Source organism: Pongo abelii, chromosome X (genome assembly GCF_028885655.2).
Source record: "Pongo abelii isolate AG06213 chromosome X, NHGRI_mPonAbe1-v2.0_pri, whole genome shotgun sequence".
NCBI lineage: Eukaryota > Metazoa > Chordata > Mammalia > Primates > Hominidae > Pongo > Pongo abelii.
In genome coordinates, this window is record NC_072008.2 from 159,489,067 (window position 1) to 159,516,847 (window position 27,781).

General features: G+C 46.8%; 1 protein-coding gene across 21 annotated transcripts in view; it reads left to right on the forward strand.

The window, feature by feature from the left end:
* Nucleotides 1-16,249, forward strand: part of ZNF185 (zinc finger protein 185 with LIM domain) — a 77,844-nt gene extending 61,595 nt beyond the window's left edge. For all 21 annotated transcript variants that reach the window (XM_063721117.1, XM_024241007.3, XM_024241013.3 and 18 more), the window contains 7 exons: nucleotides 3,344-3,541; nucleotides 7,501-7,611; nucleotides 9,106-9,186; nucleotides 10,827-10,898; nucleotides 12,343-12,445; nucleotides 13,242-13,340; nucleotides 14,071-16,249. In XM_063721117.1, coding sequence (XP_063577187.1) covers nucleotides 3,344-3,541; nucleotides 7,501-7,611; nucleotides 9,106-9,186; nucleotides 10,827-10,898; nucleotides 12,343-12,445; nucleotides 13,242-13,340 — 664 coding nt within the window. In that variant the 3' untranslated portion in view covers nucleotides 14,071-16,249. The remainder of the gene's footprint in view (nucleotides 1-3,343; nucleotides 3,542-7,500; nucleotides 7,612-9,105; nucleotides 9,187-10,826; nucleotides 10,899-12,342; nucleotides 12,446-13,241; nucleotides 13,341-14,070) is intronic.
* Nucleotides 16,250-27,781: the final 11,532 nt, after the last annotated feature.

A 27,781-nucleotide genomic window follows, 5' to 3' on the forward strand; every position in this document is an offset into this window, starting at 1 on the left:
TTACCCTATTGCTGGCATGCCAGGCTTCTGGGTTCCCTTTCCCTGAGTGGCCCTGGTGATCTGGCTCTCTGCACCATTGCCCTGGGAGCCAAGCCACAACACAAAAGAATTTTTTTTTAAATGCACTTCAGTGTGGTGGTGTTCATTTGGAACGTTCCACTGTAAGTTATCTTTTGTAAGATGTCACTATTTCTGTAAGAATTTGCTGCCTCCCGGCCGTAATGTGTAAGCCAGAGTGAACTCAGTTTTCCAGAAATTAAGGATCTCATTGTTACCTAAAATATTGGCTTTACTCTCAAGTTCTCTTGATTAATCATTAGCCAATGATTTTTTCCTACCAAGGCATGCAAGAAAAATGAAAAGTAAGAAGTAGAACACAAAAATCTCTGTGAATTTTTAAAAGCCAAATTGTATAACCCCTGCAATATTACTGTTTACTACCAGTTCCTTTCTGATCCAGTCAGATGTGAGCGGCCTCTAACTGGATCCAAGCCAGTTAATTCCCAGATGAAATCCATTCCTGGACCCAGCCCAGTTTCTGTCACAACTTCCAAACCCAGTTTGGATCAGAAATTTGCTCAAAGAAACTTGGGAGAGTTTGCTCAAAACACAAATCCGTGGAGCTCTGAAATCTGAGAGGGAGCTTACCCACTATCCCCAGCCACTCTGAGAGATCAGTGGACACAAGTGGGTCCTGCAGGTACCTTGCGTGTTCACTCAGCACTCCTGGCGGGGGTGGGGGGGGCAGTTGCTAGAAGCTCCACTTTGGATCCTGCTTCTGACACCATTTGATAAAAGAAAAACTTCAGCTGAATTACATTTAAAGGAGTTTAATTGAGCAACGAATGATTTGAGAATCGGGCAGCCCCCAAAATCACAGCAGATTCACAGAGCCTCCAGCACAGCCACGTGGTGGAAGATTTATAAACAAAAAAAGGGAAACGACGTAAAGAAGTTGGAAGTGAGGTACAGAACAGCTGGATTGGTTACAGCTTGGCGTATGCCTTATTTGAACAGTTTGAACACTCAGCAGTGTATGAATGCTTGAAGTATGGCTGCTGGGATTGGCCAAGACTTAGCTATTGTTACAGGTGCATACTACTAAATTAGGTTTTCAATTTTATCTCGCTAGTAAGCTAGGTTACTGTTCATCCACAAGGACTCAAATATAGAAGTATGGAGTCCTTCTCAGGTCATATTTAGTTTGCTTTAACAGTGGACAAATGGGACTGGAACTTTGGGGTGAGGTCTGGACTGAAAATAGGTATTTGAGAGTCTTCTGTATATCAGTGCAACTGAAGCCAGGGGGATGGGTAATATTTTTGTGGGGGCGTGCATAAAGTGAGAAGAGAAGACATACAGGAAGAGCACCCCATATTAAGAAGTAAGATAGAACAGGAGGAGCTTGTGAAAGAGATGAGTGAGCAGTGGCCAGCGAGGTAGGAAACCAACCGGTGTGCTGCTGTGGAAGAAAAACGTAAAAGGGAGAGTCACCAACTGTGCCAGTTAACCGGACTTAGCTGCAAGAATGTCTAGAGTAGTGTGATCTGCACAGTGATCCTGTGATTAAAGCATCCTAATCCCCCCCGCCTGCCGACAATTTGTTACCACCTTAGACAAGTATAGAAATTGAGAATATTTATACTTTTGTAGCACTTTGACATTGCTAGGACATGTAAGCTTGTGATAGTAGACTTTCTGGTTGAACAGGGTAGACACCAGTTCAGGTGTTGTGGTGAGTCCCATGGTGTGGGGGGCTGCACCTTAAGACCGCATGTCAGTCCCAGACAGATAGGAAACATAGGTCATTCAGTGCAGATAGTTTGAGAAGCAATTAATAGGTTCCATGGAATGTTGATGGTAAGAAAGGAAGGAAAAGGTGACAAGAGTGTAGACAGCTCTTTCTAAGGAGTTTGGCTGCTGGAAGGGGAAGAGAAGCAGCTGGGGTTAGGTGGGAGGAACTAAGTTTAGAGACGCTAAAAGTGTAGCAGGGGTCACCTGATCAGGTTGAGCTGCAGCAGGAACAACGAAGTTCCATTTTGACTACTATTAGTTGCAATTGGGCCCTTACGTCAACTTTTTCGTCTGTAAAAAAAGGGATGGCCAGGCACGGTGGCTCACGCCTGTAATCCCAGCACTTTGAGAGGCTGAGGCGGGCGGATTGCCTGAGTTCAGGAGTTCACAACTAGCCTGGCCAACAAGGTGAAGCCCCGTCTCTACTAAAATACAAAGAATTAGCCGCGCGTGGCAGCGGGCGCCTGTAGTCCCAGAATCTCCGGAACCCGGGAGGCGGAGGTTGCAGTGAGCCGAGATCACACCACTGCACTCCAGCCTGGGCAACAGACCGAAACTCCGTCTCAAAAAAAAAAAAAAAAAGTTGGGGGGGATGAAAATGCTATTGCTTTCCAGGAATAGCTATGACTACTTCCAATAAAGAAGACAAGAAGGTTCCACATGTGAAAACTACGCAGTCACAACGATAAGTGGGCGGGTGCACGCACGCGCGCTGGGATCGTGCGTGCACAGGCCGGAGTGCGGCTGGCGTGAGTGCGGCTGGCGTGAGTACGCCTGCGCATGCCGCCATTTCCTGCAGCCGCAGACTCGGCCCGCGGTGCCCGCCGGGAAATGAGACGATCAGCAAAGAAAATGGTGGTTTTGGGCGAGATCGACCGTGGAGAGGCTTTTTCTGCAGCAGTCCCGGTTCCTGCCGCCAGATGGCGCTCGAGGATCACAAATGGGTCTAGGGTTCGCCTAATGGCCCCGCCTAAGAAATTTTGGATTCTCCTGGCCCTTCCCCCCTTTGTGGGGTCAGCAGCGGATTTGGGCATCTGGTGATCAACATGTGCCCACTCCCCTACCCTTGCCCCTACCGAGCCCTCCAGGGTAGTTTGGGGGAGAAGCTCCTCCCTAGATTGCCGGGTTCTTGATGAGCCTGGCCAGCGCACAGGTATTGAGCACCATGGTCAGGGAAGAAGGCTGAATGGCTTAGGTTCCTAGAGAGGCCGGAGGCGGGAAAGAACTGGAGAAAGGAGAGATGGCAGTGGGAGGACGGGGACAAGAATACCAGTGTGTTTCCAGCCAGAAGACTTATGTCTTTTAACACCTCATTGAAGTCGTTCAGGTGACTTTGCCCTTGTCAGAAAGGAGCAGCACTGCTGGGGTCCCACTGAGGAGGAGACTGCCTGCTCCTTGGGGTGGCGGTTGTGCCTCCTTCCTGTCTGCCCCACCCTCGGGGAGATGAGTCCCTCCAAGTCCACGAGACACGACAGCCAGCCTACCTGCCATGGGAGAACAAAGTCTAGTCTCAGGGCACTCACTTCATAAGGGTCTTATTCTTTCTCAGCGTGTTGGCTGATTTTGAGGGGAAGGATGTGGCCACCAAGGTCGGAGATGCCTGGCAGGACAGGTCTGGAGCCCCAAGAGGTGGCCAAGGAGACCCAGCTGTACCCACTCAGCAACCTGCAGATCCCAGCACCCCAGAACAGCAGAACAGCCCCAGCGGATCTGAGCAATTCGTCAGACGAGAGAGCTGCACCAGCAGGTAAGAGCCGAACTGCCCTGGGACCTTACCTGCTAGAGCCAGTGTTTTTGTCCAGGGCAGCAACCCAGGACAAACCCCCACACACTAGGCGTGCCTGTTTACCCTCTGCAGGTGAGTGTGGTTAGCAGCCAGAGGGAAGGAGAGAAACCAGCATCTCAGGGGTAGATATTCATGGGTTTCAGCTTGGAGCCATAGCATCAAATCTGTTAGACTAAGTCTGGCACAGAAAGGATGCACAGAGAACCAGGTTGTCTGGCAGCCAGTTCGAACCTGGAAACCTGGGTCAGGGGAGGGATATAGGTTGCTTTTTCTGTTAATGGAGATGGAAGCTCTCTGAGCAAGGTGTGCCATGGTGTGGATGGGATTCACTGCCAGAAATAACAACTGTACCAGTTGGATGAGCTCTTCCACTGCCATCAGCACTGGGATGGCCATGGATTTGGGCAGTAATGTAGCTCCACAGTGCTGACTCAGGGTTGCTCATTGGTTGCAAGAAGTTGGCAGCAGTAGCCTGAGGAAACAGGGGCTCTGAATTTTCTGAGAGAGACCAAGAACCAAGGAACAGCCAGGTACCAGGGAACAGACAGCACCAGACGCTTGTGCTTTTCTGTGAGCAGCTCAGGTCTCCCAAAGTGGTGGTTTCCTGGCTTCTGGCCTTTGTAGATCAGTGTGGATCCACACCAAATTATGATGTTTGTGGTAGCTGTAAGAACTTTCCCAATTTTGAAATCCTAGGTGACTTGTAGCATATTTTTTCACATTTGAAAATAATTGAGTTGTGAAAATGTTTTTACAGGCAATCTGGTATCAGATTTTATATCATCCTGAAACATTCTGTCATTGTCATTTTCCAAAAATCCATGGAAAGCTGGAGTTGTTGGACTGGAAACAGTGTGGTCTCAGGAAGTGCTTCACTGCAGCATGGGCAGGGCCTAGAGGGCAGGAGACAATGCCATGATTTGATGACATTTTACCCATTCCTGCCAGGTGAACTTCATCTCCCTCTCTATGACAGAATTTTCTGGCTCTCACATCTAGCTTTGGTCACTGGGAACCCACCTATTGGCTCTTGCACTGGCAGGACATGTGGTAGAGGCTTCCAGTCCGAGGCAGGACTGGCTGCATTCTCAAGATGTCCTTATTTCTGGTGTTTTGTGGCTATTGTCCTGTCCATTTAACTGATTTTGACCCATTGCCTTGCTGTGACCTCTGTTCTCTCTCTGTCTCTCAGTTCCAGGTCATTCCCTTGACCAGCTTCCAGTCTTTCCTCATCTTGTCCCTGCCGATGAAGTATTCTGGCTCTGCCTTTACTCTCCTGCCATGGTCCATTGCTTTGATAGGGTGGCTTCAGGAACAGGGTGAGGAGAGGGCTGTGCTAGCTTTATCTTGCCAAGGAACTCAGCAAAGACAATTTTTGCTGACCTCTTGCATTCCTCAGCCTGGCTCTGGTCTCTCAAACCTAACGCATGGGATGCATGCCAGCAGCCAGCCTCAGTTTCCCTCTGGTCCTTTTCTGTGTGAGGCCAGAGGTCCTTGTTTTATCACTGCCTGGAGCTGCAGTTGATGATGGTGAAAGAAGGTGTACGTGTCTTTTGAGAGCTCCCTTTGTTCCCCAGAGATTTTTTTTTTCCCAAAGTGGCCATCAGTTTGGGAATAACCAGGAGCCATGGGCCGCCGGCTAGAGATGCTGCATACTAAGAGCCTCCCGTGAGCAGCCATGTGTACAGTGAACACGATGGCTGAGGCCCCATCCAGCCGCCCTCAAAGAGCACACAGTCCACTAAGGAATAAGCATGATCGTAATAACCGTTAGCACCTGCTGTGTGCTGAGAATGTGCAGGCACTGTTCTCCATGCCTTATGTGGACTCACTCATTTAATTCTCACACCGACTCAAGGAAGGAGGTGCTTTTATTATGGAGAAACTGAGGCAGATGGAGGTTAAGTAATTTGCTGGCAGTTTTGCAGCCAGGAAGTGGCCTAACCGAGATTAGAATCCAGACAGAGTTTAGAGCGTGTACTGTTCATCGCTGTGGCATCCATACTGCCCCTCCGTTTGTGATAATCCCAGGAAGGAAAGAAAGCAGGTGCTCTGATGGAGAGGGGTTAGGGCAGAGTGTGGTAGCAAGGATGGTTAGGGAAAGCTTTTCTATCGAGGAGGAGACAGTTCAGCTGAGACCTGAAACATCTGGAGGAGCCTGCCTTCCAAAGAACCTGGGGAGAGGCATTGTGGACAAAGAAGATAGGGAGGAGGGCCTGAACAATGAGCCCTGTGCTTGGAGGGTACGGGGTGAGGTGAGCAGAGGGCAGGAGCTGGGCCCTGTAGGGTCTTGTAGGTGAGGGAGAGGAGGCTATTGGGAGGGCTCCTATTGCTCACATTGCAGTCCTGGGGGGATGCCCAGGGGATTTTTTTTTTTAAGAGGCGGTGTTTCACTGTGTTACCCAGGTTGTTTTTGAATTCCTGACCTCAAGTGATCTTCCTGCCTCAGCTTCCCAAGTAGCTCCAGGGAATTTCTGTTTTACCTTGCCCCTTCAGTTCCGCCGTCCCCTTCAGTGTTCTGCTGACATGGATCACAGGATACCAGACACCTGGTAGTTGTTCAGTCAGTAGGAGGTCTTCCTTCCTTCCTCTTAGAATCAATCCTTTTCTCACTCGTTGTCTGCATTTTATCTCCCATGTGTCTTTTCAGATTTTTGTGGGGCCTCCTCTCCCATTCAGTCCACCTCCTCCAGTCTCTATGGTGTATTTCTTTGTCAGGAACAGGTACAGGGTGAAGCAGGAACAGGTGCAGGATGATTGGGTACACTGAGGTGAGGTAGGAGGGCAGGCCCTCAGGAAGGGCTTCCCAGAGGAGGAGGTGATGTTGTCTGCAAAGGCATATGAGAGCCTGGCAAGTCCAGGGGAACTGCAGGCTGGTCTGTATGCCTTGAGTGGCACGTGATATAGTTTGAGACTATGAGGTGAGAGAGCTAGGCAGATGCTAGACCACGATTGTTCTTCCCTTTCCCCACTCTTCAACTAGTTGTAATCTTAGGCATTGGATTCTCTGGCAAGGGGACAATACCCAGTAGCCTGGGCCAGATGGAGGCAGCCATATCTGGAGTATGATCTGAGCTGCAGCATGTTGGAGAAAAGCCAGAATCAGCCCAGGGCAGTGTGCACCCATAGTGCTGGCCTCAGGCCATTGGAGGGTGGACAGACTTAAGTTGGAAGGTGCAAACAAGTGGTCAGTGGTGCTGCCCAGCATCATGCCCTGAACTGCAGTAGACAGCTACGGCAGCTTTGGTAATGAGGCTCATAGCCTGGGAGCAGGCAGATTGAGAGCCAATATGGGCTTGGCCAGAGAAAAGCCCTTTTGGGCTGCTGAGGAGGTTGGATTCCAGGCCAAGGGCCGTATCTGGCAGCTGAAGTGTGGAGGTTCAGAAAAACTTTGACACCGGTCAGTTTCCTGCCTCTGCTGGGAATGAGGTGCATGTGACTTTCCTCCTCAATGGTGCCTAATTTCATTTGGTCCTCTGCCCCTTGGCCTTGTGTTCTCTAGAGAGTTCCCTGCAGAGTGGCAGAAGGAGCTGATCCTAGTAAGGGACCGTCCCATCCAGTGAGGAGGTGAGCTGGGCTGTGTCTTCCCCTTCTGCGCCCCCCTGACTGTCACATCCCCGGGAGCCCCATGATTCCACTCTAACTGAGTGAATCACAGAGGCCAAGGCCCTTGGCTGCAGTCAGGAGTACTGAGTGCACACTGGAAGATTGGGGTCTTGCTACCGACTCACGATGTGACCTGGGACATGTCTCAACTCACCTAGCCTGGGTTTGCTTATCTGTAAAGTGAGAAGTTCCATTTGTTGGTCTTGGAGGAACCTTCAAGAGCAGTGCTCAAGGGTTAGGCTCAGAAAAGCCTGTTTGACCCTGGAAGGTGTCAGCTCCCAGGTTAACATAACCCCTCCCTTTATTTCTTTCAGGGTGAGGAGCCCCTCGAGCTGCATGGTCACTGTCACTGTCACTGCCACTTCTGAGCAGCCTCACATTTATATTCCAGCCCCCGCAAGTGAATTGGACTCCAGCTCTACCACGTAAGAAGGGCTATCTAGCAACCTGGGAGATGTTCCTCCGCCACTTCCTCCTTGGCGGTAAAGGACTTGGCTTTTGTTCCATGTTGCTTCCCATTTAGTGCCTTCCCCAGTTTCTAGCAGGCTATTAGCCAAGGGGCCACACAGGACAGTGTTAGTCCCCTAATATAAACTCCCATCTACGGGCCTAGACGTTCCCACACCTCCTTTTTCCTATCTCTGTAAGAGGCTGCAGTGGTACTTCCTAGTGCGCTAGTGGATGTGGCTCTGCCATTCATGGGTCCATGCCTGGGAAGCCAGCTCAAGTTCGTGAAGGCCGGGCGTGTGAGGGCATTCCTGTGTTGCTGTAAAGGAATACCTGAGGCTGGGAAATTGATAAAGGAAAGAGGTTTAATTGGCTCAGTTTGGCAGGCTGCACAAGCATGGCACCAACAGCTGCTTGACTTCTGGCAAAGGCCTCAGGAAGCTTATAATCATGGTGGAAGCCGAAGTGGGAGCAGGACCATCACGTGGCATGAGCAGGAACAAGAGTGAGGAAGGGGAGGGCCCGGACTTTGAAACAAGCAGATCTTGTGTGAACTAACTGAGGGAGAACTCACTTTTCACGAAGGAGATGGTGCTAGCTGTTCATGAGGGATCCCCCCATGATCCTGTCACCTCCCTCCAAGCCCCACCTCCAACACTGGGAATCACATTTCAACATGAGGTTTGTCTGTCTCTCTCACATACCCACTGCTTCACCTGCATTCCTGGCCACCTGTCAGGGTGCAGGAAGGGATGTCACTGCAGGAAGGCTGCTCAGTGAGGTGTGTGTGTTGGGGGCGGGAGGGGGGCATATCCAAGGGGGCCTCTGCAGACATCAGATCAGCAGGCTGGAGTGTGCAGCATGGAAATGGGGGCAAATTTGGGGCCATCCTGAGCCCAGCATGATGCAGACCTTGTTTCCAGTCCTGCAGAGGCCAGTCCAGGATGAGGCAACCTCTAGGCCTCTGGACTCTAGGAGTGAGAATGGAGAGGTTAGATGTGAGGTGGAAATTGCACAGTAGCTGAGTACCTTCTGGGAAGTGCTGAGTGGTAAAGACTCACAGTGTAGGATTAAGGCTTGGAGGATATCTTGGTTGTGGGTAGAGGGGAAAGACGACACAGCCCTAAATTAGGGGTGGAAAGCCCACAGGACTGAAGTGTAGAAGTATAGAAGCCTGGGGAGAAGATGGGGTCACTGAGGTCTGCATGGAGGAGGACAGCACATTGTCATTGGTTGCAGGAAACCCCTTTCTGGGGCCCTCAGTCCAAACACAACAAGAGACGCTCATGGCCTGGGATTGTAGCCTGAGTCCACAGCAGTGCCAGTGCCTTTACCTTGGGCCTTCCCATGAGCTCTTTCACTTCCTTCAAACCAGGCTGGGTCTCCCCAGCCCTGAACCACTCCTGTGGGTCAGGCCTGGTTCCCTGGAATCTTCTGGTGTACCTCTGATTTCTTCTATGCTCCTTCTACAGCAAAGGGATTCTCTTCGTGAAGGAGTACGTGAATGCTAGTGAAGTGTCTTCTGGGAAGCCAGTATCTGCACGCTATAGCAAGTAAGAGCGTGTCCCAAACCCTTCCATGTCGGCCTTCTCCTGCCGGCTCCCATATTCTCATCCCTGCATTTCCAGTTCCTTGTCCAGGGCTTGACTCAGAGTAGCTTCGGGGTAATTGTCAAGTGGATGAGTGATGTAGTTGCCCTCTGATGGGATTGATGCATTTTCTATTGAACTGGGCACCTTTGGGTTCTCCCTTCCGGTGAATTCATCCTGCACACCATTTTCACTGCCATTCTGTTCTGCTTGTCTTTGTTATTTTATTTTGTAAAATGCTGAGAGCACCCCTCTTGACAGAGCTGGCAGAGCCCTAGGGACCAACTAGCTCATCCTATTTCCTTTCTGATCACAGAGCTCTTCTCTTCTGCCCTCATGTTCTTTTCTGTCACGCCAGACTGCCTCATTTGAACACACATGTGACTGCAGTTCCTGATACATGTGTGGCTTTGCTTTTTTATTTTAATTAATTAATTTATTTTAATTAATTAATTTTTTTTTGAGATGGAGTCTTCCTCTGTTGCCCAGGCTGGAGTGCAGTGGCGCCACCTCAGCTCACCGCAGCCTGTGCCTCCTGGGTTCAAGCAATGCTTCTGCCTTAGCCTCCCTAGTAGCTGGGATTACAGGCGCCCACCACCATGCCCACCTAGTTTTTGTATTTTAGTAGAGATGAAGTTTCACCATGTTGGCCAGGCTGGTCTCGAATTCCTGACCTCAAGCAATCCACCCGCCTCAGCCTCCCCTTTTCATTGATCATCTCTTCATTTTCTTGCTTTGTAATGCCATGTGGAGGGGTACTTCCATGTCACCTCAGTGTATTGCCACCTACCACACTGAGATGAGATCCCTTAGAATGTTTCTTATGACATGTCATCTCACTGGAGGATTTTAGTAACAGAGAGGAGCATCCTGGCCTTATTTCAGGATTGGGCCTCTGGGGCTTCTGGACTGGCTTTCATTGGTGCTGTGGAATGATGAGCATGGCTGTGGGGGTCAAGTTCAAGCCCCAGCTCAGGCCCCCCTGTTAGGATCACTTCGGACAAGATGTTCAACCTCTCTGAGCTTTGCTTTCACCACCTGTAGGCCCTTAGGGTGGTTTTTCTCAACAGCTTATTGAGTTATAATTCACCCTTTAAAGTGTACAGTCCCAAGGTTTTGGTACATTCACAGAGTTATGCAAACATCACTATCCAATTCTGGAACACCTTTGTCACCCCAAAAAGAAACTCCAAACCTGTCTGCACCCCCTAATTCTACCCCATAACTCAAGCACAGGTATTATACCAGAATGATCCCTTCTTTCTTCTCATTCCCAGTATCTGATTTCTGCTGAGTGGGCTCCTGGTGACTGTCACATTATATCATAGGTGGGGAGGAAAGCTCTGCTCTTTTCCCACTGGTCAGTGGGGTCCCCTTGGCATATACAACCTCAGGAATCCTAGCCACCCAGCCCCGATCATCTCCCTCATTGTGAAAGGTCTCCTTTGCCCCCTCATAGAAGGGCCCTGTGGCACCAAGTCATTTATGACGACTGGCATCGTAGTTATGTCTCAGCTTGTGGCCAAAGGTTAATTAGAAAATTAACTATGATAGTGATTTCGCTCTCATCTCTGCCCTCCTCTCCCCTATCAAACTCCCTGCAGCGTCAGCAGCATTGAGGACTCATTCGCCATGGAGAAGAAGCCTCCATGTGGCAGCACTCCATACTCTGAGAGGTATGTTGACTTTCTTAGCACGGAGCTTGCACTTCTACAGAGGAGAAACAGGGAAGGGAGAGTTCCTGCTGAGTCTGTCTGCTTTTGTCTTCTGCTTTGCAGCCTCCAATCCATTTGCAGAAAGGTGAAGGACACTACCGTAGGGTAGTGCTTCCCTTGTTGGGATATCACACTTGTGACAACTAAAGCCTTTGAATTGAGCTAAGACTAGAGGGTAGATACCAACAGTGACTGAGAAGGGAAGTGGTGGTGTCTGACAGCCCAGATGACTCATGTCAGCAGGAGGGGCCCTTCAGATTAGAACCTAATCAATCACTTCATTAACTTGCAAATCTGACCAGAAGTAAAAATGAGGCTTCCAATTCTAGTGGAGTGACAAAGCAGATACTCTAGGGACCCCCCTTTCCATTGCACAACTACTAAATCCAGAATCAGTCATTACTGATCCATTGCTAGGCTTGGAGGAAGAAGGGGACTCTCTAGGGACAATCTCAGTCACTTGCACACATGCATATGCACAGACACACATGCACACGCACAAAGAACAGCTGTGAGTTGGTGCTGCTGGTGGTGAAAGAAGCAGGAGGAGCAGGGCTGCGCTGAGGGCAAGGGTTGCCAGCAGCACTGCTGTCCAGAGTGAACCCTGGGCCAGCAGCAGGATGGTGGGCCACACCCAAGCTGCCCGTGGCACTTCTGGGTCCTCCGACAGAGCTAACGTGGATCTAGACTGTTAATGTCCCCCCGCCCCTTGGGCTCCTGTCAGAAGCAGACCCAAATCTCTGGAAGAAAGTACCCTGAATTTTGGCTTGTAGGATCATATCAAACAGTCACTTTCAGGAAGTCCAGTCTGAGGAAGAAAAGCAGAGGTGACTCTCAGAAACAGGCATCCTGGAACTGGAAAGATGCTCAACCCAGGAGTCAGTATCTAGAACTTCAGTGTCGGATCTAAGTAGGCTCTACAGACAGAGCATGGAGGGTGGGTCCAGGAGTATAGGCAGGGGCAGGGCTCAGTTGGCCCAGACATGAGGAGAAGGGCCATCAAGACATGGGGCCAGGCAGGGCACACAATGACATGTCTCCTATAGGAGAAGGCATTGGTCTTCCTGCTCTAGAGGGTAGCAGGCCCCAGCGGATAATCTAAGCAGAAGGTCAGGGGGAGGCAAACTGTCTGGAATAAGTATCATATCAGGACACCTACAGGAGACATGTCATTGTGAGCTGGAAAAATATGCATGACTAGTTTTTGGAAATAATGCAGAGGTCTACAGCAGGCTGAGAACTGATCTGGCCCAGGGCTGTGCTGCACACTACAGAAAGCGATGGCAGCCTGGGGATCCTGACAGCAAACCTGGGCCTGGCTGCACCAAACCGGAAGGTCTGGCTGTGTCACATCAGAGGTCTGTACACCAGCCTGACCACCGGGTTATTGTTCTTCATCTCACAGGACAACTGGAGGGATCTGTACTTACTGCAACCATGAGATCCGAGACTGTCCAAAGATTACCCTAGAACATCTTGGTATCTGCTGCCATGAATATTGCTTTAAGGTAAGAAAGAGGTGGAAGACACCTTGAGCTAGGCGGTAACTCCTGATCACGTGCTGCTAAGAACGTTTTGTAGAGTGCAGGAGTCTTACGGGTTCAGAGACTGTGGAGAAGGCTTGATCTCCATATACAATTGCACATAGTCACAGAGGCTTTGCACAACTGGGAGCTGAATGAGCTTCCAAGTCTAAGAGAGTAGATGAATGTTGGTGGTTCTGCATGCTTAGTACTGTAGGGGAGACAAAAGAGGTCTTTTCAGGAAAGACTATTCCTGGCAGAGGGCCAGCAAGTGCAAAGGCCCTGGGGCAGAAGCACTAGAGTGTTCTAGCTTGCGTGAGAGAATGGCATGAGTGACAGGGTGGGCTAGATCATGTAGGCCTTGGCGGGCACAGAGTTTGGATTTTATTCTAAGTGCCATTGGGGTCCCCATTCTCCACGTTGTGTGGCACTTTGTAACCCCAGGTTGTTGGTTCCAGTCCATTTAGGGTGTCACCTCTGGGTGACACATTTCTGGTCAAATCATGCCAAACAGGTTCCCCTTTGCTTGCCCACTGGCCCTTGAAAGTAGCTGAGCTGCTAGCTGTACTTACTACTCCCTACCAAAAAAAAAAGGCTTTTTTTGTATTATTTGGTGATGTTTTTTGTATTATTTTGTGATGTTTGCAAGTCCTGAGGTCCAGGATGTGCCACGGGCTCACAGCAGCTGCTCGCCCACCTTGTTCAGGCATCCCCTTCCCACTCCACTCATTCCTCTTGCTTTGCTTTGTGTGTTGACCTCCAGCTTGCTTTTTTTTTTCAGTGTGGGATTTGCAGTAAACCGATGGGCGATCTCCTGGATCAGATCTTCATTCACCGTGACACCATTCACTGTGGGAAATGCTATGAGAAGCTCTTCTAGGTGGGTGCTGGCACTGCAAAGGACAAGTGGCCAAGAGACTCATTAAGGAGTAGAGATGCGCCCTGGTCTCTCCTGGAGTCTCAGCCCCAGACACAGCTATCTTTCTTGGCTCTTCCTTATGTTCAGGGGGCCTTATGTTCTCATGTCCCTATGCCTTGTGATACTTTGAGATCTTAGGTGGCCTGGACAAAGGCCCTCTATGAGGACACTTCCAAATCACACCTTCCATCCAGCACCTGAGCCGAGCCCTCTAGCTACCCTGGGATACTCACTGGGCCGCTATTGTTAGCCTCGTTTTGCAACAAGGAAATAAAGATATAGAAAGGGAGGAGGCCTGGAGAAACCCAGGTAGAATCAGGACCTCACCCCACGTCTTTGGATTCTTGTCCAGGGCTCTCTGTTCACTGTCACTCGCATAGCTTCAGATCAGGACTGCATAGCCATGGTGCTCAGTGAAACAAGCCTCTGGGCCACATTATGACAACTGCCTGAAGATGTGTGTTTGCATGCTCATAGCCAGTGGAATTTATCACGGTGTCTGAGCACAGAGCAGAATATATCCCTTGAAGGCAATAGCAACCAGGCTTTCCACTAGCTCCATGCTGATGGTCTTCTCTCCAGAAGACACCTTGAGCTAGGCGGTAACTCCTGATGACTGGAGCAGTCACCCACCCTGAGGGCCTCTAGCTGATGTGTTTCCAGTCTCATGGCTACTTCTGTTTTCTTTTAGCGCTCCCCCCCCCGCCAGGCTGATCAGAAGCTGATGACTCGTGGACAAATTTGGCTGTCCCCAGTTTTGCCCCAAGTTGCTGTCTCCCCTTCCCTCAACTCCTCCCTTCCTGTTTGATTTCTTCATGCTTTTGCCCTTCTCAAGTTGAAGTTTCATACATCCAATATCGTATCTTAATGATGCTATGATAATTGCTTGTGTGTGTAGCTTCTTATAGCTTAGAAAGCGCTTTACGTCCATGATCTCATTTCAGGCTCAACCAAAGAGGATCAAACAAGAATTCCATCTTGGCTTCCCTAAGACAGATTGGCTTTCTAATGAGTTTAAGTGGGCAGAAGTGTAGGGTTCAGTGTGTCCTGACTCCCTTGAGGCTTATGATGGGCCAAGTTGAAGACTTGATGATCCCTGGTGGGTAAATTGCAGACATCGAATGCTAGGGATTGGCATAGGCTAGTGTTTAGCTTGTCTATTTGCCATATCTATTTTTTTTAATTTCCATACACTTGTAAAAGTAGTTAGTTGCTTTTGATTGAGTTATATAGCAGTTTTTCATTTTGTCTTCCACTCACCTTTCACTATATTTGAGTGTTCCCTTACAGATATGTTGGCATGTGTTGGAAAATTTACACAATTAGGTTTAAATTCAGTAGGATGTGATTTTAGGATGCTACTGATCGAAGTGATATCTGTGTCTGTTGGAATCTTGATAGCTGATTAATTTGCCCTCAATGCTGCTCCCTGAACTTTACACATAAATCTTCCCAAGTGGGTTTTAGGGTGTATAGATCCCAGCAGGATTAAGGAGGTGGAAAAGCAGCTAACATTTCTTGAGGCTCTACCACATAGCAGGCACTGTCGCAAAGTAATGGCATTAATCCCCGTAATGCGTGAAGGTGATATTCTCATCCCATCTTAGACATGAGGATATTGGAACTCAGAGAGGTGGCTGTTGCATTGCGCAGAACTCTACAGAGCCCATGCTCTTCCCAGAGCAGCACCCACAAAAGCAAGCATTGATTTTGTGCTCAGTGTGTGCCAAGCACTGTGCAGAGGGTACATAGTTCCTGCCAGGTTAACACCCTCCCTTCAGGCCTCCCAAAGGCATAGGCTTGCAAAGAGCAGAAGGTGTGAAATCACACTCTTCCTCTGGGCATCCTGGATCCCTGAATTATCCCCACCCCCCCATGAAGTACTTCAAGGGCCAAGCTGCCCCTTTCCCTCCCCTCCGCCCATGAAAATGCCTCCAAACTGAGATGCTTTCAGCTGAGAACAGATTTGACTCACAGACATTACCAAAGAGGAGCTTGTGAATCCAGGAAAAGCTCCAGGGGGCTAGCGGATCTGAGCAGAGAGCTTTCAGTGATCCATTTTCCTATCTGGACTCTGCCTCAAGCTAGTGGCAACTGCTGGGGCCCCAGGTACTTGGGACATGGAAACTCGTTGGATGGCTGAGCAGGTGTAAGCCTGTCCATGCAGTCAGCTGACCCTCTGCTCAGGTTCATCTGGACTCTGCCATCTGTGGGCCCAGCATCACTCTGTAAGTTCCTTGAAAGGAAGAACAACCTTAGAGTATTTCTGATACAAAATGAGGGCCTCTTCTCTTGATTTAATTATAAAATGTCTACGTCTTTCTCCAGTTTCTCCACCCTATGCACATTGGCTTGTGGACTTGTTCTTCCTGCCAAATGATCAGAGAGGAACATTCCATTTATTTGTATTGGATTTCCTCTGGAGGGTATGTACCCACACTAAATACCAACTGCTCTTCCTCAGCTGTAGTCCCCAACATCAGACTTGGCACATGGTGGACACTAACACACAGGTACTCAATGAATGAGTGAAGGAAATAAAAGTCACCCCATTGGTGACTCAGTGCAGGCCCAGTGGATGAAAGGCAAGGTAAAGAGGCCCAAGATAGGCTGGCTTCCCCTGTTCAAGGTATAGTCTGCCTTTAAGGGAGTTTTAGAACCAACATGCAAGATATTGAAAGAAATCTTGCAAGAGCCATTATTGACTTAGATCCAAAACAGCCTCTCTCATGTCTAAAAAGGCACAGAATTTTGCAGATCTGAGGAAGAGGGATGCATTACCTTTTTGCTTCTTTTTAATTGCTTAGTGTTTCTAATCATACTTAATCCACATTAATGTGCACAATTATAATAAATGGTAAGATATTACATGTGTCAATGTTAAAGTTTTCTTTTGAAGTGTAATAACTTGGTGTATTCAGCTGTGTGATTTCTTCATTCCTATTGCCTGAAGCCATTCTCTGTACAAAAGTAAACAAGTACTTAATAGCAAGCTCTGGACACTAGGCATGCACAGGAACTGTGGAATTCTAGACACATCAAATCTTAATGAAGAATATTGTATTGTGGCGGTGGAGGGGGGCAGTCCATCCTCCTCATCATTACCACTGCAGACAGACAGCCACCCAGTCATTAGTGCCCACTTCCAGTGACCAGGAGCTCAGTTCCTTACAAGCCCCTGCTGTCTGTGGTTTTAGAAGATGCATTCTTCAGTTGAGTTAAAGTCTATTTCTGTATGTCACCCACTGGTGGTCTTTAATCCCTCTGCTAGATGCCAGCCCTTAAAATAGATGAAAATACTTCTCAGATTCTGTCTTGGTCAACTCTTCTCACATTTAAACACCCCTGGTCCCTCTAACTCTTCCTTGACAGTAATTTTGAATACACATAGTTCCTGCCAGGTTAACACCCTCCCTTCAGGCCTCCAAAAGGCATAGGCTTGCAAAGAGCAGAAGGTGTGAAATCACACTCTTCCTTTGGGCATCCTGGGTCCCTGAATTATCCCCACCCCCCATGAAGTACTTCAAGGGCCAAGCTGCCCCTTTCCCTCCCCTCCGCCCATGAAAATGCCTCCAAACTGAGATGCTTTCAGCTGAGAACAGATTTGACTCACAGACATTACCAAAGAGGAGCTTGTGAATCCAGGAAAAGCTCCAGGGGGAGACAGGAAAATGGGTCACTGAAAGCTCTCTCAAAGGCCCTCCTCAAAGGTGACCCCAACACATACTCCAACTCATTCCTCTAGATGTGTACCAATGTAATCTGCATGCGATCCAAGTCTTGATTCAACCCAGGGACAGGAAAAGGTGATCAGGAAGTCCAAAGATAGACATAATACTCCGAGAACTCCTTCTACCACTGAGTAGGGGCCTCAGGGCCATTGGACTAGTGACCCTCTAGCTATTTTCTCACCCCAACCTTGGCCTTCATCTTGTTACAATGGGAAGGAAGGAAGAGCTTTTACTAATTCAAAAGACAAGGACTGCAACAGTAGCTCCTAACTAGGTATTTGTAGGACTCTTAATTGGTGACAGTGTGACACAAAGACCTAAAGGAAAAATAGGGGAGTGTCATTTTGAAACAGCAAGTCGATCCTATTGTTGGGCCTCCTCCATTACTATGACTCCTCCTTCCTATCCCAGGTTTGTATCTGTGATGGTCCCCTACCCATGCATCTCTATGTCCTCTGGGGACTGCTCCTTGCTTATGATTGTGTTCGGCCTGTGGATTTTCCTCCCCAGAACGTATTCCTCTTGTGAAACTTCTCTGTACAGTATCCTCTGCCTGTGAAGGTCCCAAACCTGCTTCTGAATGCCTTCTTCCCACTGTCCTCTGCCTCCTAATGCCTTCTGCTCCTGGCTCCTTGCACAGTGCCTTCTACCTGCAGATGCCTTCTGCTCTCTGATCTCTGCTGCTGAGTTTGTTCATCACCTAGGGCCCAGCCAATGAGGCCTATCTGCACGAGGGCTTCTGCCTGTAACTGCCCTTGCCATAGTGTGCTTTGCTTAGTTAGTCTTACTTAAGGTCTATTGATTTTCTTTTACTTTATTTTTTTTCTTTTATTATTATTATTATTATTATTATTATTATTATTATTATTATTATACTTTAGGTTTTATGGTACATGTGCACAATGTGCAGGTTAGTTACATATGTATACATGTGCCATGCTGGTGCGCTGCACCCACCAACTCGTCATCTAGCATTAGGTATATCTCCCAATGCTATCCCTCCCCCCTCCCCCCACCCCACAACAGTCCCCAGAGTGTGATGTTCCCCTTCCTGTGTCCATGTGTTCTCATTGTTCAATTCCCACCTATGAGTGAGAATATGCAGTGTTTGGTTTTTTGTTCTTGCGATAGTTTACTGAGAATGATGATTTCCAATTTCATCCATGTCCCTACAAAGGACGTGAACTCATCATTTTTTATGGCTGCATAGTATTCCATGGTGTATATATGCCACATTTTCTGAATCCAGTCTATCATTGTTGGACATTTGGGTTGGTTCCAAGTCTTTGCTATTGTGAATAATGCCGCAATAAACATACGTGTGCATGTGTCTTTATAGCAGCATGATTTATAGTCCTTTGGGTATATACCCAGTAATGGGATGGCTGGGTCGAATGGAATTTCTAGTTCTAGATCCCTGAGGAATCGCCACACTGACTTCCACAAGGGTTGAACTAGTTTACAGTCCCACCAACAGTGTAAAAGTGTTCCTATTTCTCCACATCCTCTCCAGCACCTGTTGTTTCCTGACTTTTTAATGATTGCCATTCTAACTGGTGTGAGATGGTATCTCATTGTGGTTTTGATTTGCATTTCTCTGATGGCCAGTGATGGTGAGCATTTTTTCATGTGTTTTTTGGCTGCATAAATGTCTTCTTTTGAGAAGTGTCTATTCATGTCCTTCGCCCACTTTTTGATGGGGTTGTTTGTTTTTTTCTTGTAAATTTGTTGGAGTTCATTGTAGATTCTGGATATTAGCCCTTTGTCAGATGAGTAGGTTGTGAAAATTTTCTCCCATTTTGTAGGTTGCCTGTTCACTCTGATGGTAGTTTCTTTTGCTGTGCAGAAGCTCTTGAGTTTAATTAGATCCCATTTGTCAATTTTGGCTTTTGTTGCCATTGCTTTTGGTGTTTTAGACATGAAGTCCTTGCCCATGCCTATGTCCTGAATGGTAATGCCTAGGTTTTCTTCTAGGGTTTTTATGGTTTTAGGTCTAACATTTAAGTCTTTAATCCATCTTGAATTGATTTTTGTCTAAGGTGTAAGGAAGGGATCCAGTTTCAGCTTTCTACATATGGCTAGCCAGTTTTCCCAGCACCATTTATTAAATAGGGAATCCTTTCCCCATTTCTTGTTTTTGTCAGGTTTGTCAAAGATCAGATACTTGTAGATATGTGGCATTATTTCTGATGGCTCTGTTCTGTTCCATTGATCTATATCTCTGTTTTGGTACCAGTACCATGCTGTTTTGGTTACTGTAGCCTTGTAGTATAGTTTGAAGTCAGGTAGTGTGATGCCTCCAGCTTTGTTCTTTTGGCTTAGGATTGACTTGGCGATGCGGGCTCTTTTTTGGTTCCATATGAACTTTAAAGTAGTTTTTTCCAATTCTGTGAAGAAAGTCATTGGTAGCTTGATGGGGATGGCATTGAATCTGTAAATTACCTTGGGAAGGATGGCCATTTTCATGATATTGATTCTTCCTACCCATGAGCATGGAATGTTCTTCCATTTGTTTGTATCCTCTTTTATTTCCTTGAGCAGTGGTTTGTAGTTCTCCTTGAAGAGGTCTTTCACATCCCTTGTAAGTTGGATTCCTAGGTATTTTATTCTCTTTGAAGCAATTGTGAATGGGAGTTCACTCATGATTTGGCTCTCTGTTTGTCTGTTATTGATGTATAAGAATGCTTGTGATTTTTGCACATTGATTTTGTATCCTGAGACTTTGCTGAAGTTGCCTATCAGCTTAAGGAGATTTTGGGCTGAGACAATGGGGTTTTCTAGATATACTATCATGTCATCTGCAAACAGGGACAATTTGACTTCCTCTTTTCCTAATTGAATACCCTTGATTTCCTTCTCCTGCCTAATTGCCCTGGCCAGAACTTCCAACACTATGTTGAATAGAAGTGGTGAGAGAGGGCATCCCTGTCTTGTGCCAGTTTTCAAAGGGAATGCTTCCAGTTTTTGCCCATTCAGTATGATATTGGCTGTGGGTTTGTCATAAATAGCTCTTATTATTTTGAGATACGTCCCATCAATTCCTAATTTATTGAGAGTTTTTAGCATGAAGGGTTGTTGAATTTTGTCAAAGGCCTTTTCTGCATCTATTGAGATAATCATGTGGTTTTTGTCTTTGGTTCTGTTTATATGCTGGATTATATTTATTGATTTGCGTATATTGAACCAGCCTTGCATCTCAGGGATGAAGCCCACTTGATCATGGTGGATAAGCTTTTTGATGTGCTGCTGGATTCTGTTTGCCAGTATTTTATTGAGGATTTTTGCATCAATGTTCATCAAGGATATTGGTCTAAAATTCTCTTTTTTGGTTGTGTCTCTGCCAGGCTTTGGTATCAGGATGATGCTGGCCTCATAAAATGAGTTAGGGAGGATTCCCTCTTTTTCTATTGATTGGAATAGTTTCAGAAGGAATGGTACCAGCTCCTCCTTGTACCTCTGGTAGAATTCGGCTGTGAACCCATCTGGTCCTGGACTTTTTTTGGTTGGTAAGCTATTGATTATTGCCACAATTTCAGCTCCTGTTATTGGTCTATTCAGAGATTCAACTTCTTCCTGGTTTAGTCTTGGGAGGGTGTATGTGTTGAGGAATTTATCCATTTCTTCTAGATTTTCTAGTTTATTTGCATAGAGGTGTTTGTAATATTCTCTGATGGTAGTTTGTATTTCTGTGGGATCGGTGGTGATATCCCCTTTATCATTTTTTATTGCATCTATTTGATTCTTTTCTCTTTTTTTCTTTATTAATCTTGCTAGCGGTCTATCAATTTTGTTGATCCTTTCAAAAAACCAGCTCCTGGATTCATTTATTTTTTGAAGGGTTTTTTGTGTCTCTATTTCCTTCAGTTCTGCTCTGATCTTAGTTATTTCTTGCCTTCTGCTAGCTTTTGAATGTGTTTGCTCTTGCTTTTCTAGTTCTTTTAATTGTGATGTTAGGGTATCAATTTTGGATCTTTCCTGCTTTCTCTTGTGGGCATTTAGTGCTATAAATTTCCCTCTACACACTGCTTTGAATGCATCCCAGAGATTCTGGTATGTTATGTCTTGGTTCTCGTTGGTTTCAAAGAACATCTTTATTTCTGCCTTCATTTCATTATGTACCCAGTAGTCATTCAGGAGCAGGTTGTTCAGTTTCCACGTAGTTGAGTGGTTTTGAGTGAGATTCTTAATCCTGAGTTCTAGCTTGATTGCACTGTGATCTGAGAGACAGTTTGTTACAATTTCTGTTCTTTTACATTTATTGAGGAGAGCTTTACTTCCAAGTATATGGTCAATTTTGGAATAGGTGTGGTGTGGTGCTGAAAAAAATGTATATTCTGTTGATTTGGGGTGGAGAGTTCTGTAGATGTCTATTAGGTCCGCTTGGTGCAGAGCTGAGTTCAATTCCTGGGTATCCTTGTTGACTTTCTGTCTCGTTGATCTGTCTAATGTTGACAGTGGGGTGTTAAAGTCTCCCATTATTAATGTGTGGGAGTCTAAGTCTCTTTGTAGGTCACTCAGGACTTGCTTTATGAATCTGGGTGCTCCTGTATTGGGTGCATATATATTTAGGATAGTTAGCTCTTCTTGTTGAATTAATCCCTTTACCATTATGTAATGGCCTTCTTTGTCTCTTTTGATCTTTGTTGGTTTAAAGTCTGTTTTATCAGAGACTAGGATTGCAACCCCTGCCTTTTTTTGTTTTCCATTTGCTTGGTAGATCTTCTTCCATCCTTTTATTTGGAGCCTATGTGTGTCTCTGCACGTGAGATGGGTTTCCTGAATACAGCACACTGATGGGTCTTGAGTCTTTATCCAGTTTGCCAGTCTGTGTCTTTTAATTGGAGCATTTAGTCCATTTACATTTAAAGTTAATATTGTTATGTGTGAATTTGATCCTGTCATTATGATGTTAGCTGGATATTTTGCTCGTTAGTTGATGCAGTCTCTTCCTAGTCTCGATGTTCTTTACATTTCGGTATGATTTTGCAGTGGCTGGTACCGGTTGTGCCTTTCCATGTTTAGTGCTTCCTTCAGGAGCTCTTTTAGGGCAGGCCTGGTGGTGACAAAATCTCTCAGCATTTGCTTGTCTGTAAAGTATTTGATTTCTCCTTCACTTATGAAGCTTAGTTTGGCAGGATATGAAATTCTGGGTTGAAAATTCTTTTCTTTAAGAATGTTGAATATTGGCCCCCACTCTCTTCTGGCTTGTAGGGTTTCTGCCGAGAGATCCGCTGTTAGTCTGATGGGCTTCCCTTTGATGGTAACCCGACCTTTCTCTCTGGCTGCCCTTAACATTTTTTCCTTCATTTCAACTTTGGTGAATCTGACAATTATGTGTCTTGGAGTTGCTCTTCTCGAGGAGTATCTTTGTGGCGTTCTCTGTATTTCCTGAATCTGAATGTTGGCCTGCCTTGCTAGATTGGGGAAGTTCTCCTGGATAATATCCTGCAGAGTGTTTTCCAACTTGTTTCCATTCTCCCCGTCACTTTCAGGTACACCAATCAGACGTAGATTTGGTCTTTTCACATAGTCCCACATTTCTTGGAGGCTTTGCTCATTTCTTTTTATTCTTTTTTCTCTAAACTTCCCTTCTCGCTTCATTTCATTCATTTCATCTTCCAGGGCTGATACCCTTTCTTCCATTTGATCGCATCGGCTCCTGAGGCTTCTGCATTCTTCACGTAGTTCTCGAGCCTTGGTTTTCAGCTCCATCAGCTCCTTTAAGCACTTCTCTGTATTGGTTATTCTAGTTATACATTCTTCTAAATTTTTTTCAAAGTTCTCAACTTCTTTGCCTTTGGTTTGAATATCCTCCCGTAGCTCGGAGTAATTTGATCGTCTGAAGCCTTCTTCTCGCAGCTCGTCAAAGTCATTCTCCGTCCAGCTTTGTTCCGTTGCTGGTGAGGAACTGCGTTCCTTTGGAGGAGGAGAGGTACTCTGGTTTTTAGAGTTTCCAGTTTTTCTGCTCTGTTTTTTCCCCATCTTTGTGGTTTTATCTACTTTTGGTCTTTGATGATGGTGATGTACAGATGGGTTTTTGGTGTGGATGTCCTTTCTGTTAGTTTTCCTTCTAACAGACAGAACCCTCAGCTGCAGGTCTGTTGGAGTACCTGGCCGGCCGTGTGAGGTGTCAGTCTGCCCCTGCTGGGGGGTGCCTCCCAGTTAGGCTGCTCGGGGGTCAGGGGTCAGGGACCCACTTGAGGAGGCAGTCAGCCCGTTCTCAGATCTCCAGCTGCGTGCTGGGAGAACCACTGCTCTCCTCACAGCTGTCAGACAGGGACATTTAAGTCTGCAGAGGTTACTGCTGTCTTTTTGTTTGTCTGTGTCCTGCCCCCAGAGGTGGAGCCTACAGAGGCAGGCAGGCCTCCTTGAGCTGTGGTGGGCTCCACCCAGTTCAAGCTTCCAGGCTGCTTTGTTTACCTAAGTGAGCCTGGGCAATGGCGGGCGCCCCTCCCCCAGCCTCGCTGCCGACTTGCTGTTTGATCTCAGACTGCTGTGCTAGCAATCAACGAGACTCCGTGGGTGTAGGACCCTCTGAGCCAGGTGCAGGCTATACTCTCCTGGGGCACCGTTTCCTAAGCCCGTCGGAAAAGCACAGTATTCGGGTGGGAGTGGCCCGATTTTCCAGGTGCCGTCTGTCACCCCTGGAAGGGGAACTCCCTGACCCCTTGCACTTCCCGAGTGAGGCAATGCCTCGCCCCTGCTTCGGCTGGCGCACCGTGCGCTCACCCACTGACCTGCGCCCACTGTCTGGCACTCCCTAGTGAGATGAACACAGTACCTCAGATGGAAATGCAGAAATCACCCGTCTTCTGCGTCGCTCGCGCTGGGAGCTGTAGACCGGAGCTGTTCCTATTCGGCCATCTTGGCTCCTCCCCCTGATTTTCTTGTTTGTAAAGAACCACATCATTGACTTTTTTAAAAAAAAATCATTTTATTGATTTTTTTTCTATTATTTTCTACTCTCTATTTCATTAATGTCGCCTTTAATCTTTGTCATTTCTTCCCCTCTACTTGCTTTGGATTTACTTTGCTCTCTTTTTCTAGTTCCTTTAAGTTGTAAAGTTAGGTTATTGATTGGAGAGCCTTCTTTTTTTTTTTTTTTTTTTTTTGGAGACAGGGTCTTGCCCTGTTCCCAGGCTGGTGTGCAGTGGCACAGTCATGGCTCACTGTAGCCTTGACCTCCTGGGCACAGGCAATCCTGCCACTTAAGCCTCCTGAGTGGCTGGGACTACAGGCACGTGCCACCATGTCTGGCTAATTTTTTCCTTTGAATTTTTTTGTAGAGGTGGGGTTTGGCCATGTTGCCCAGGCTGGTCTAGAACTCCTGGGCTCAAGGAGTCTTCCCACCTTGACCTCCCAAAGTGCTAGGATTACAAGTGTGAGCCACCATGCCTGGCCAATATCTTTCTTCTTGAATGTATGCATGTACAGCTGGAAATTGTTCTCTGAGCACTTCTCTAGCTGCATGTTGTGTTTTCCTTTTCACTCATCTCAAAGGTTTTCTAATTCCCCTTATCACTTCTTATTTGATCCACTGGTTATTTTGGAGTTTGTTGTTTAATGTGGGTTCCCCAAATTTCCTTCAGTTATCAGTTTCTAATTTCATTCCATTATGGTAGGTTAACACACTTTGCATGACTTCAACATTTTAAAATTTGTGCAGGCTTGTTTTATAGCCCTGTGCTTTGCTGTGAATGTGTTCTTCATGGGGTTCTCCCTGCACAGCTGTGGTCACTGCCTGTGACCACTCTCCACTCTGCCCTCTGCCTTCACAGCCTCTCTGAATAATGCACCCTGCTTGAGAACTGCCTCTCCCTCTCTCTGAAAGTCTGCTGCACATTGCTTTTCATTTCTGAGGCCCACCGTACACTGTGGTCCGCATTGTGCAAGCTGTCCAGTTGTGAGCTTGGTGTGACGTGGCATGCATAATGCTTGGCTGCCAGATCACCTCCTTATCATGTCCTCTGCCTGCAGTGCCCTTGGCAGATCCCCCTGCTTCAGTATCTCCTCCCACAAATATCTTCTGCCCATTGATGCCTTCTTTTGATCAGCACCTTGATGTTCCAGTTGGTCACTTAATCACTCAACAAGCATTGATTGGATATGTACCCATGTGCCAGACGTGGGGGCCCCAGTAAAGTAGACACAGTCTGTATTTCTGTGGAGCTCACAGTGTAAGAGGAGAGGAGTAAACCAAACATCCCACAACAAAATACTGTTATGGTAAGTGCTCTGAACAAAACATACAGGGTATGTTTTGGAGACAGAGTCAAGGCCCTCACTGCAGCCTTGACCTATATGCTATAATATAGTGACCTACTCTGGGCTGCTTGGTTATCGGGGGAACCCGCTCCCAATATTTCAACGTAGGTTCTTTCTATTTTCCATAAGTCTCAGCCAGCTGAGAAATAAAGAGAAAGAGTACAAAGAGAGGAATTTTATAGCTGGGCCTGCGGAGGTGACATCACATATCGGTAGGACTGTGATGCCCACCTGAGCCGTAAAACTAGTAAGTTTTTATTAAGGATTTCAAAAGGGGAAGGGGTGTACAAATGGGGAGTAGGTCACATGCTTTAAGGGGCAAAAAGCAAAGCAAAGATCACATGCTTCTGAGGAAACAGAGCAAGGACAAAATCAGAACTCCTGATAAGGGTTTATCTTCAGCTGTGCACGTATTGTCTTGATAAACATCTTAACAGAAAACAGGGTTCAAGAGCAGAGAACCAGTCTGACCTCAAATTTACCAGGGCTGGGGTTTCCCAATCCTAGTAAGCCTGAGGGTACTGCAGGAGACCAGGGCGTATTTCAGTCCTTATCTCAACCTCATAAGACAGACACTCCCAGAGCGACAGTTTATAGACCTCCCCCCAGGAATGCATTCCTTTCCCAGGGTCTTAATTATTAATATTCCTTGCTAGGAAAAGAATTTAGCGATATCTTCCCTGCTTGCACGTCCGTTTATAGGCTCTCTGCAAGAAGAAAAATATGGCTGTATTCTGCCCGACCCCACAGGCAGTCAGACCTTATGGTTGTCTTCCCTTGTTCCCTAAAAATTGCTGTTACTCTGTTATTTTTCAAGGTGAACTGATTTCATATTGTTCAAACACACGTTTTACAATCAATTTGTACAGTTAACACAATAGTGGTCCTGAGTGGACCTGATATATCTTCTCAGCTTACGAAGATAACAGGATTAAGAGATTAAAGTAAAGACAGGGATAAGAAATTATAAAAGCATTAATTTTGGGAGCTGATAAATGTCCATACTAAAATGAAATCTTCACAATTTATGTTCCTTTGCTGCGGCTCCAGCTGGTCCCTCCATTCAGGGTCTCTGACTTCCCGCAACATCTCTCCCTTTCTTTTTGAACATAACAGGATTAAGAGATTAAAGTAAAGACAGGCATAAGAAATTATAAAAGTAATAATTTTGGGAACTGATAAATGTCCATGTTAAATGAAATCTTCACAATTTGTGTTCCTCTGCCGTGGCTCCAGCCGGTCCCTCCATTTGGGGTCCCTGACTTCCCACAACACTTAGTCAGGGAAGCTTTTTTACATTTTTGTTTTTAGAGACAGATTCTTACTCTGTCACCCAGGCTGGAGAGCAGTGGCATGATCATAGCTCACTGCAACCTCAAACTCCTGGGCTCAAGCAGTTATCTAGGCTCAGCCACCTGAGTTGCTGAGACTACAGATGCACATACCACCACATTTAACAGAGAAGCTTTTCACAAGGACATGATATTTGGCTTTAGTATGAGTTTGCTATACAAAAGGAGGCTATCTTCCAGGCCCTCTTTAATGTTCCTGTACACTCAGCTCCACCCCTCAAGGCTACTCACTTTCCTTGTACAGTGCATCAAGCTTTCTGTGGGGGCACTGGGGATACATCAATGAGCAAGACAGACAATCTGTGAATTTGTGGAGTGACCATCTCATGGGGAGAAAGACAAAGCAACAATCCTATTTCAGTAGCAATAGCTAAAGGAGCACAGAGGTGTGTCACTTGGATTTCTGGGGCTAAGGATGGTATTCTGGGGGAGGTGACCTCTGAACTGAAACCTGAAGGATGAGGAAGAATCATTCATTCATTCATTTAATAATTTAAATATTTCCTGAGCACCCACTGTGGGCCACACACTATAGTAGGCACTGAGAACACACCAGTGACAAATCAGACAAAGACCCTGTCCTTCTGGTCAATGATAGGAAGCAGGTGCTAAATAAACATGAAAGTCTTTACTCTCTTTTCATTTTCTTTTGAACCCACTTCTTTGAGGCTCTCGCTTCCACCATGGTACTAAAAATGCTAGTGCTAAGGTCCCCAATGACCTCCACATTGCTAGACCACATGCACACTTCTCAGGCCTCATTGACTGAGCAGCAGCATTTGGTCCAGTGGGCATGTATTAGTTTGTTCTCACACTGCTGTAAAGAAATACCTGAGACCAGGTAATTTATAAAGGAAAGAGGTTTAATTGACTCACAGTCCCACATGGCTGGGAGGCCTCAGGAAACTTACAATCATGGCAGAAGGCAATGGGGATGCAGGCACCTTCTTCACAAGGCTGCAGGAGAGAGAAGTGCAAGCAGGGGAAATGCCAACGCTTATAAAGCCATCACATCTCTGAGAAGTCACTATCACGAGAACAGCATGGGGGAACT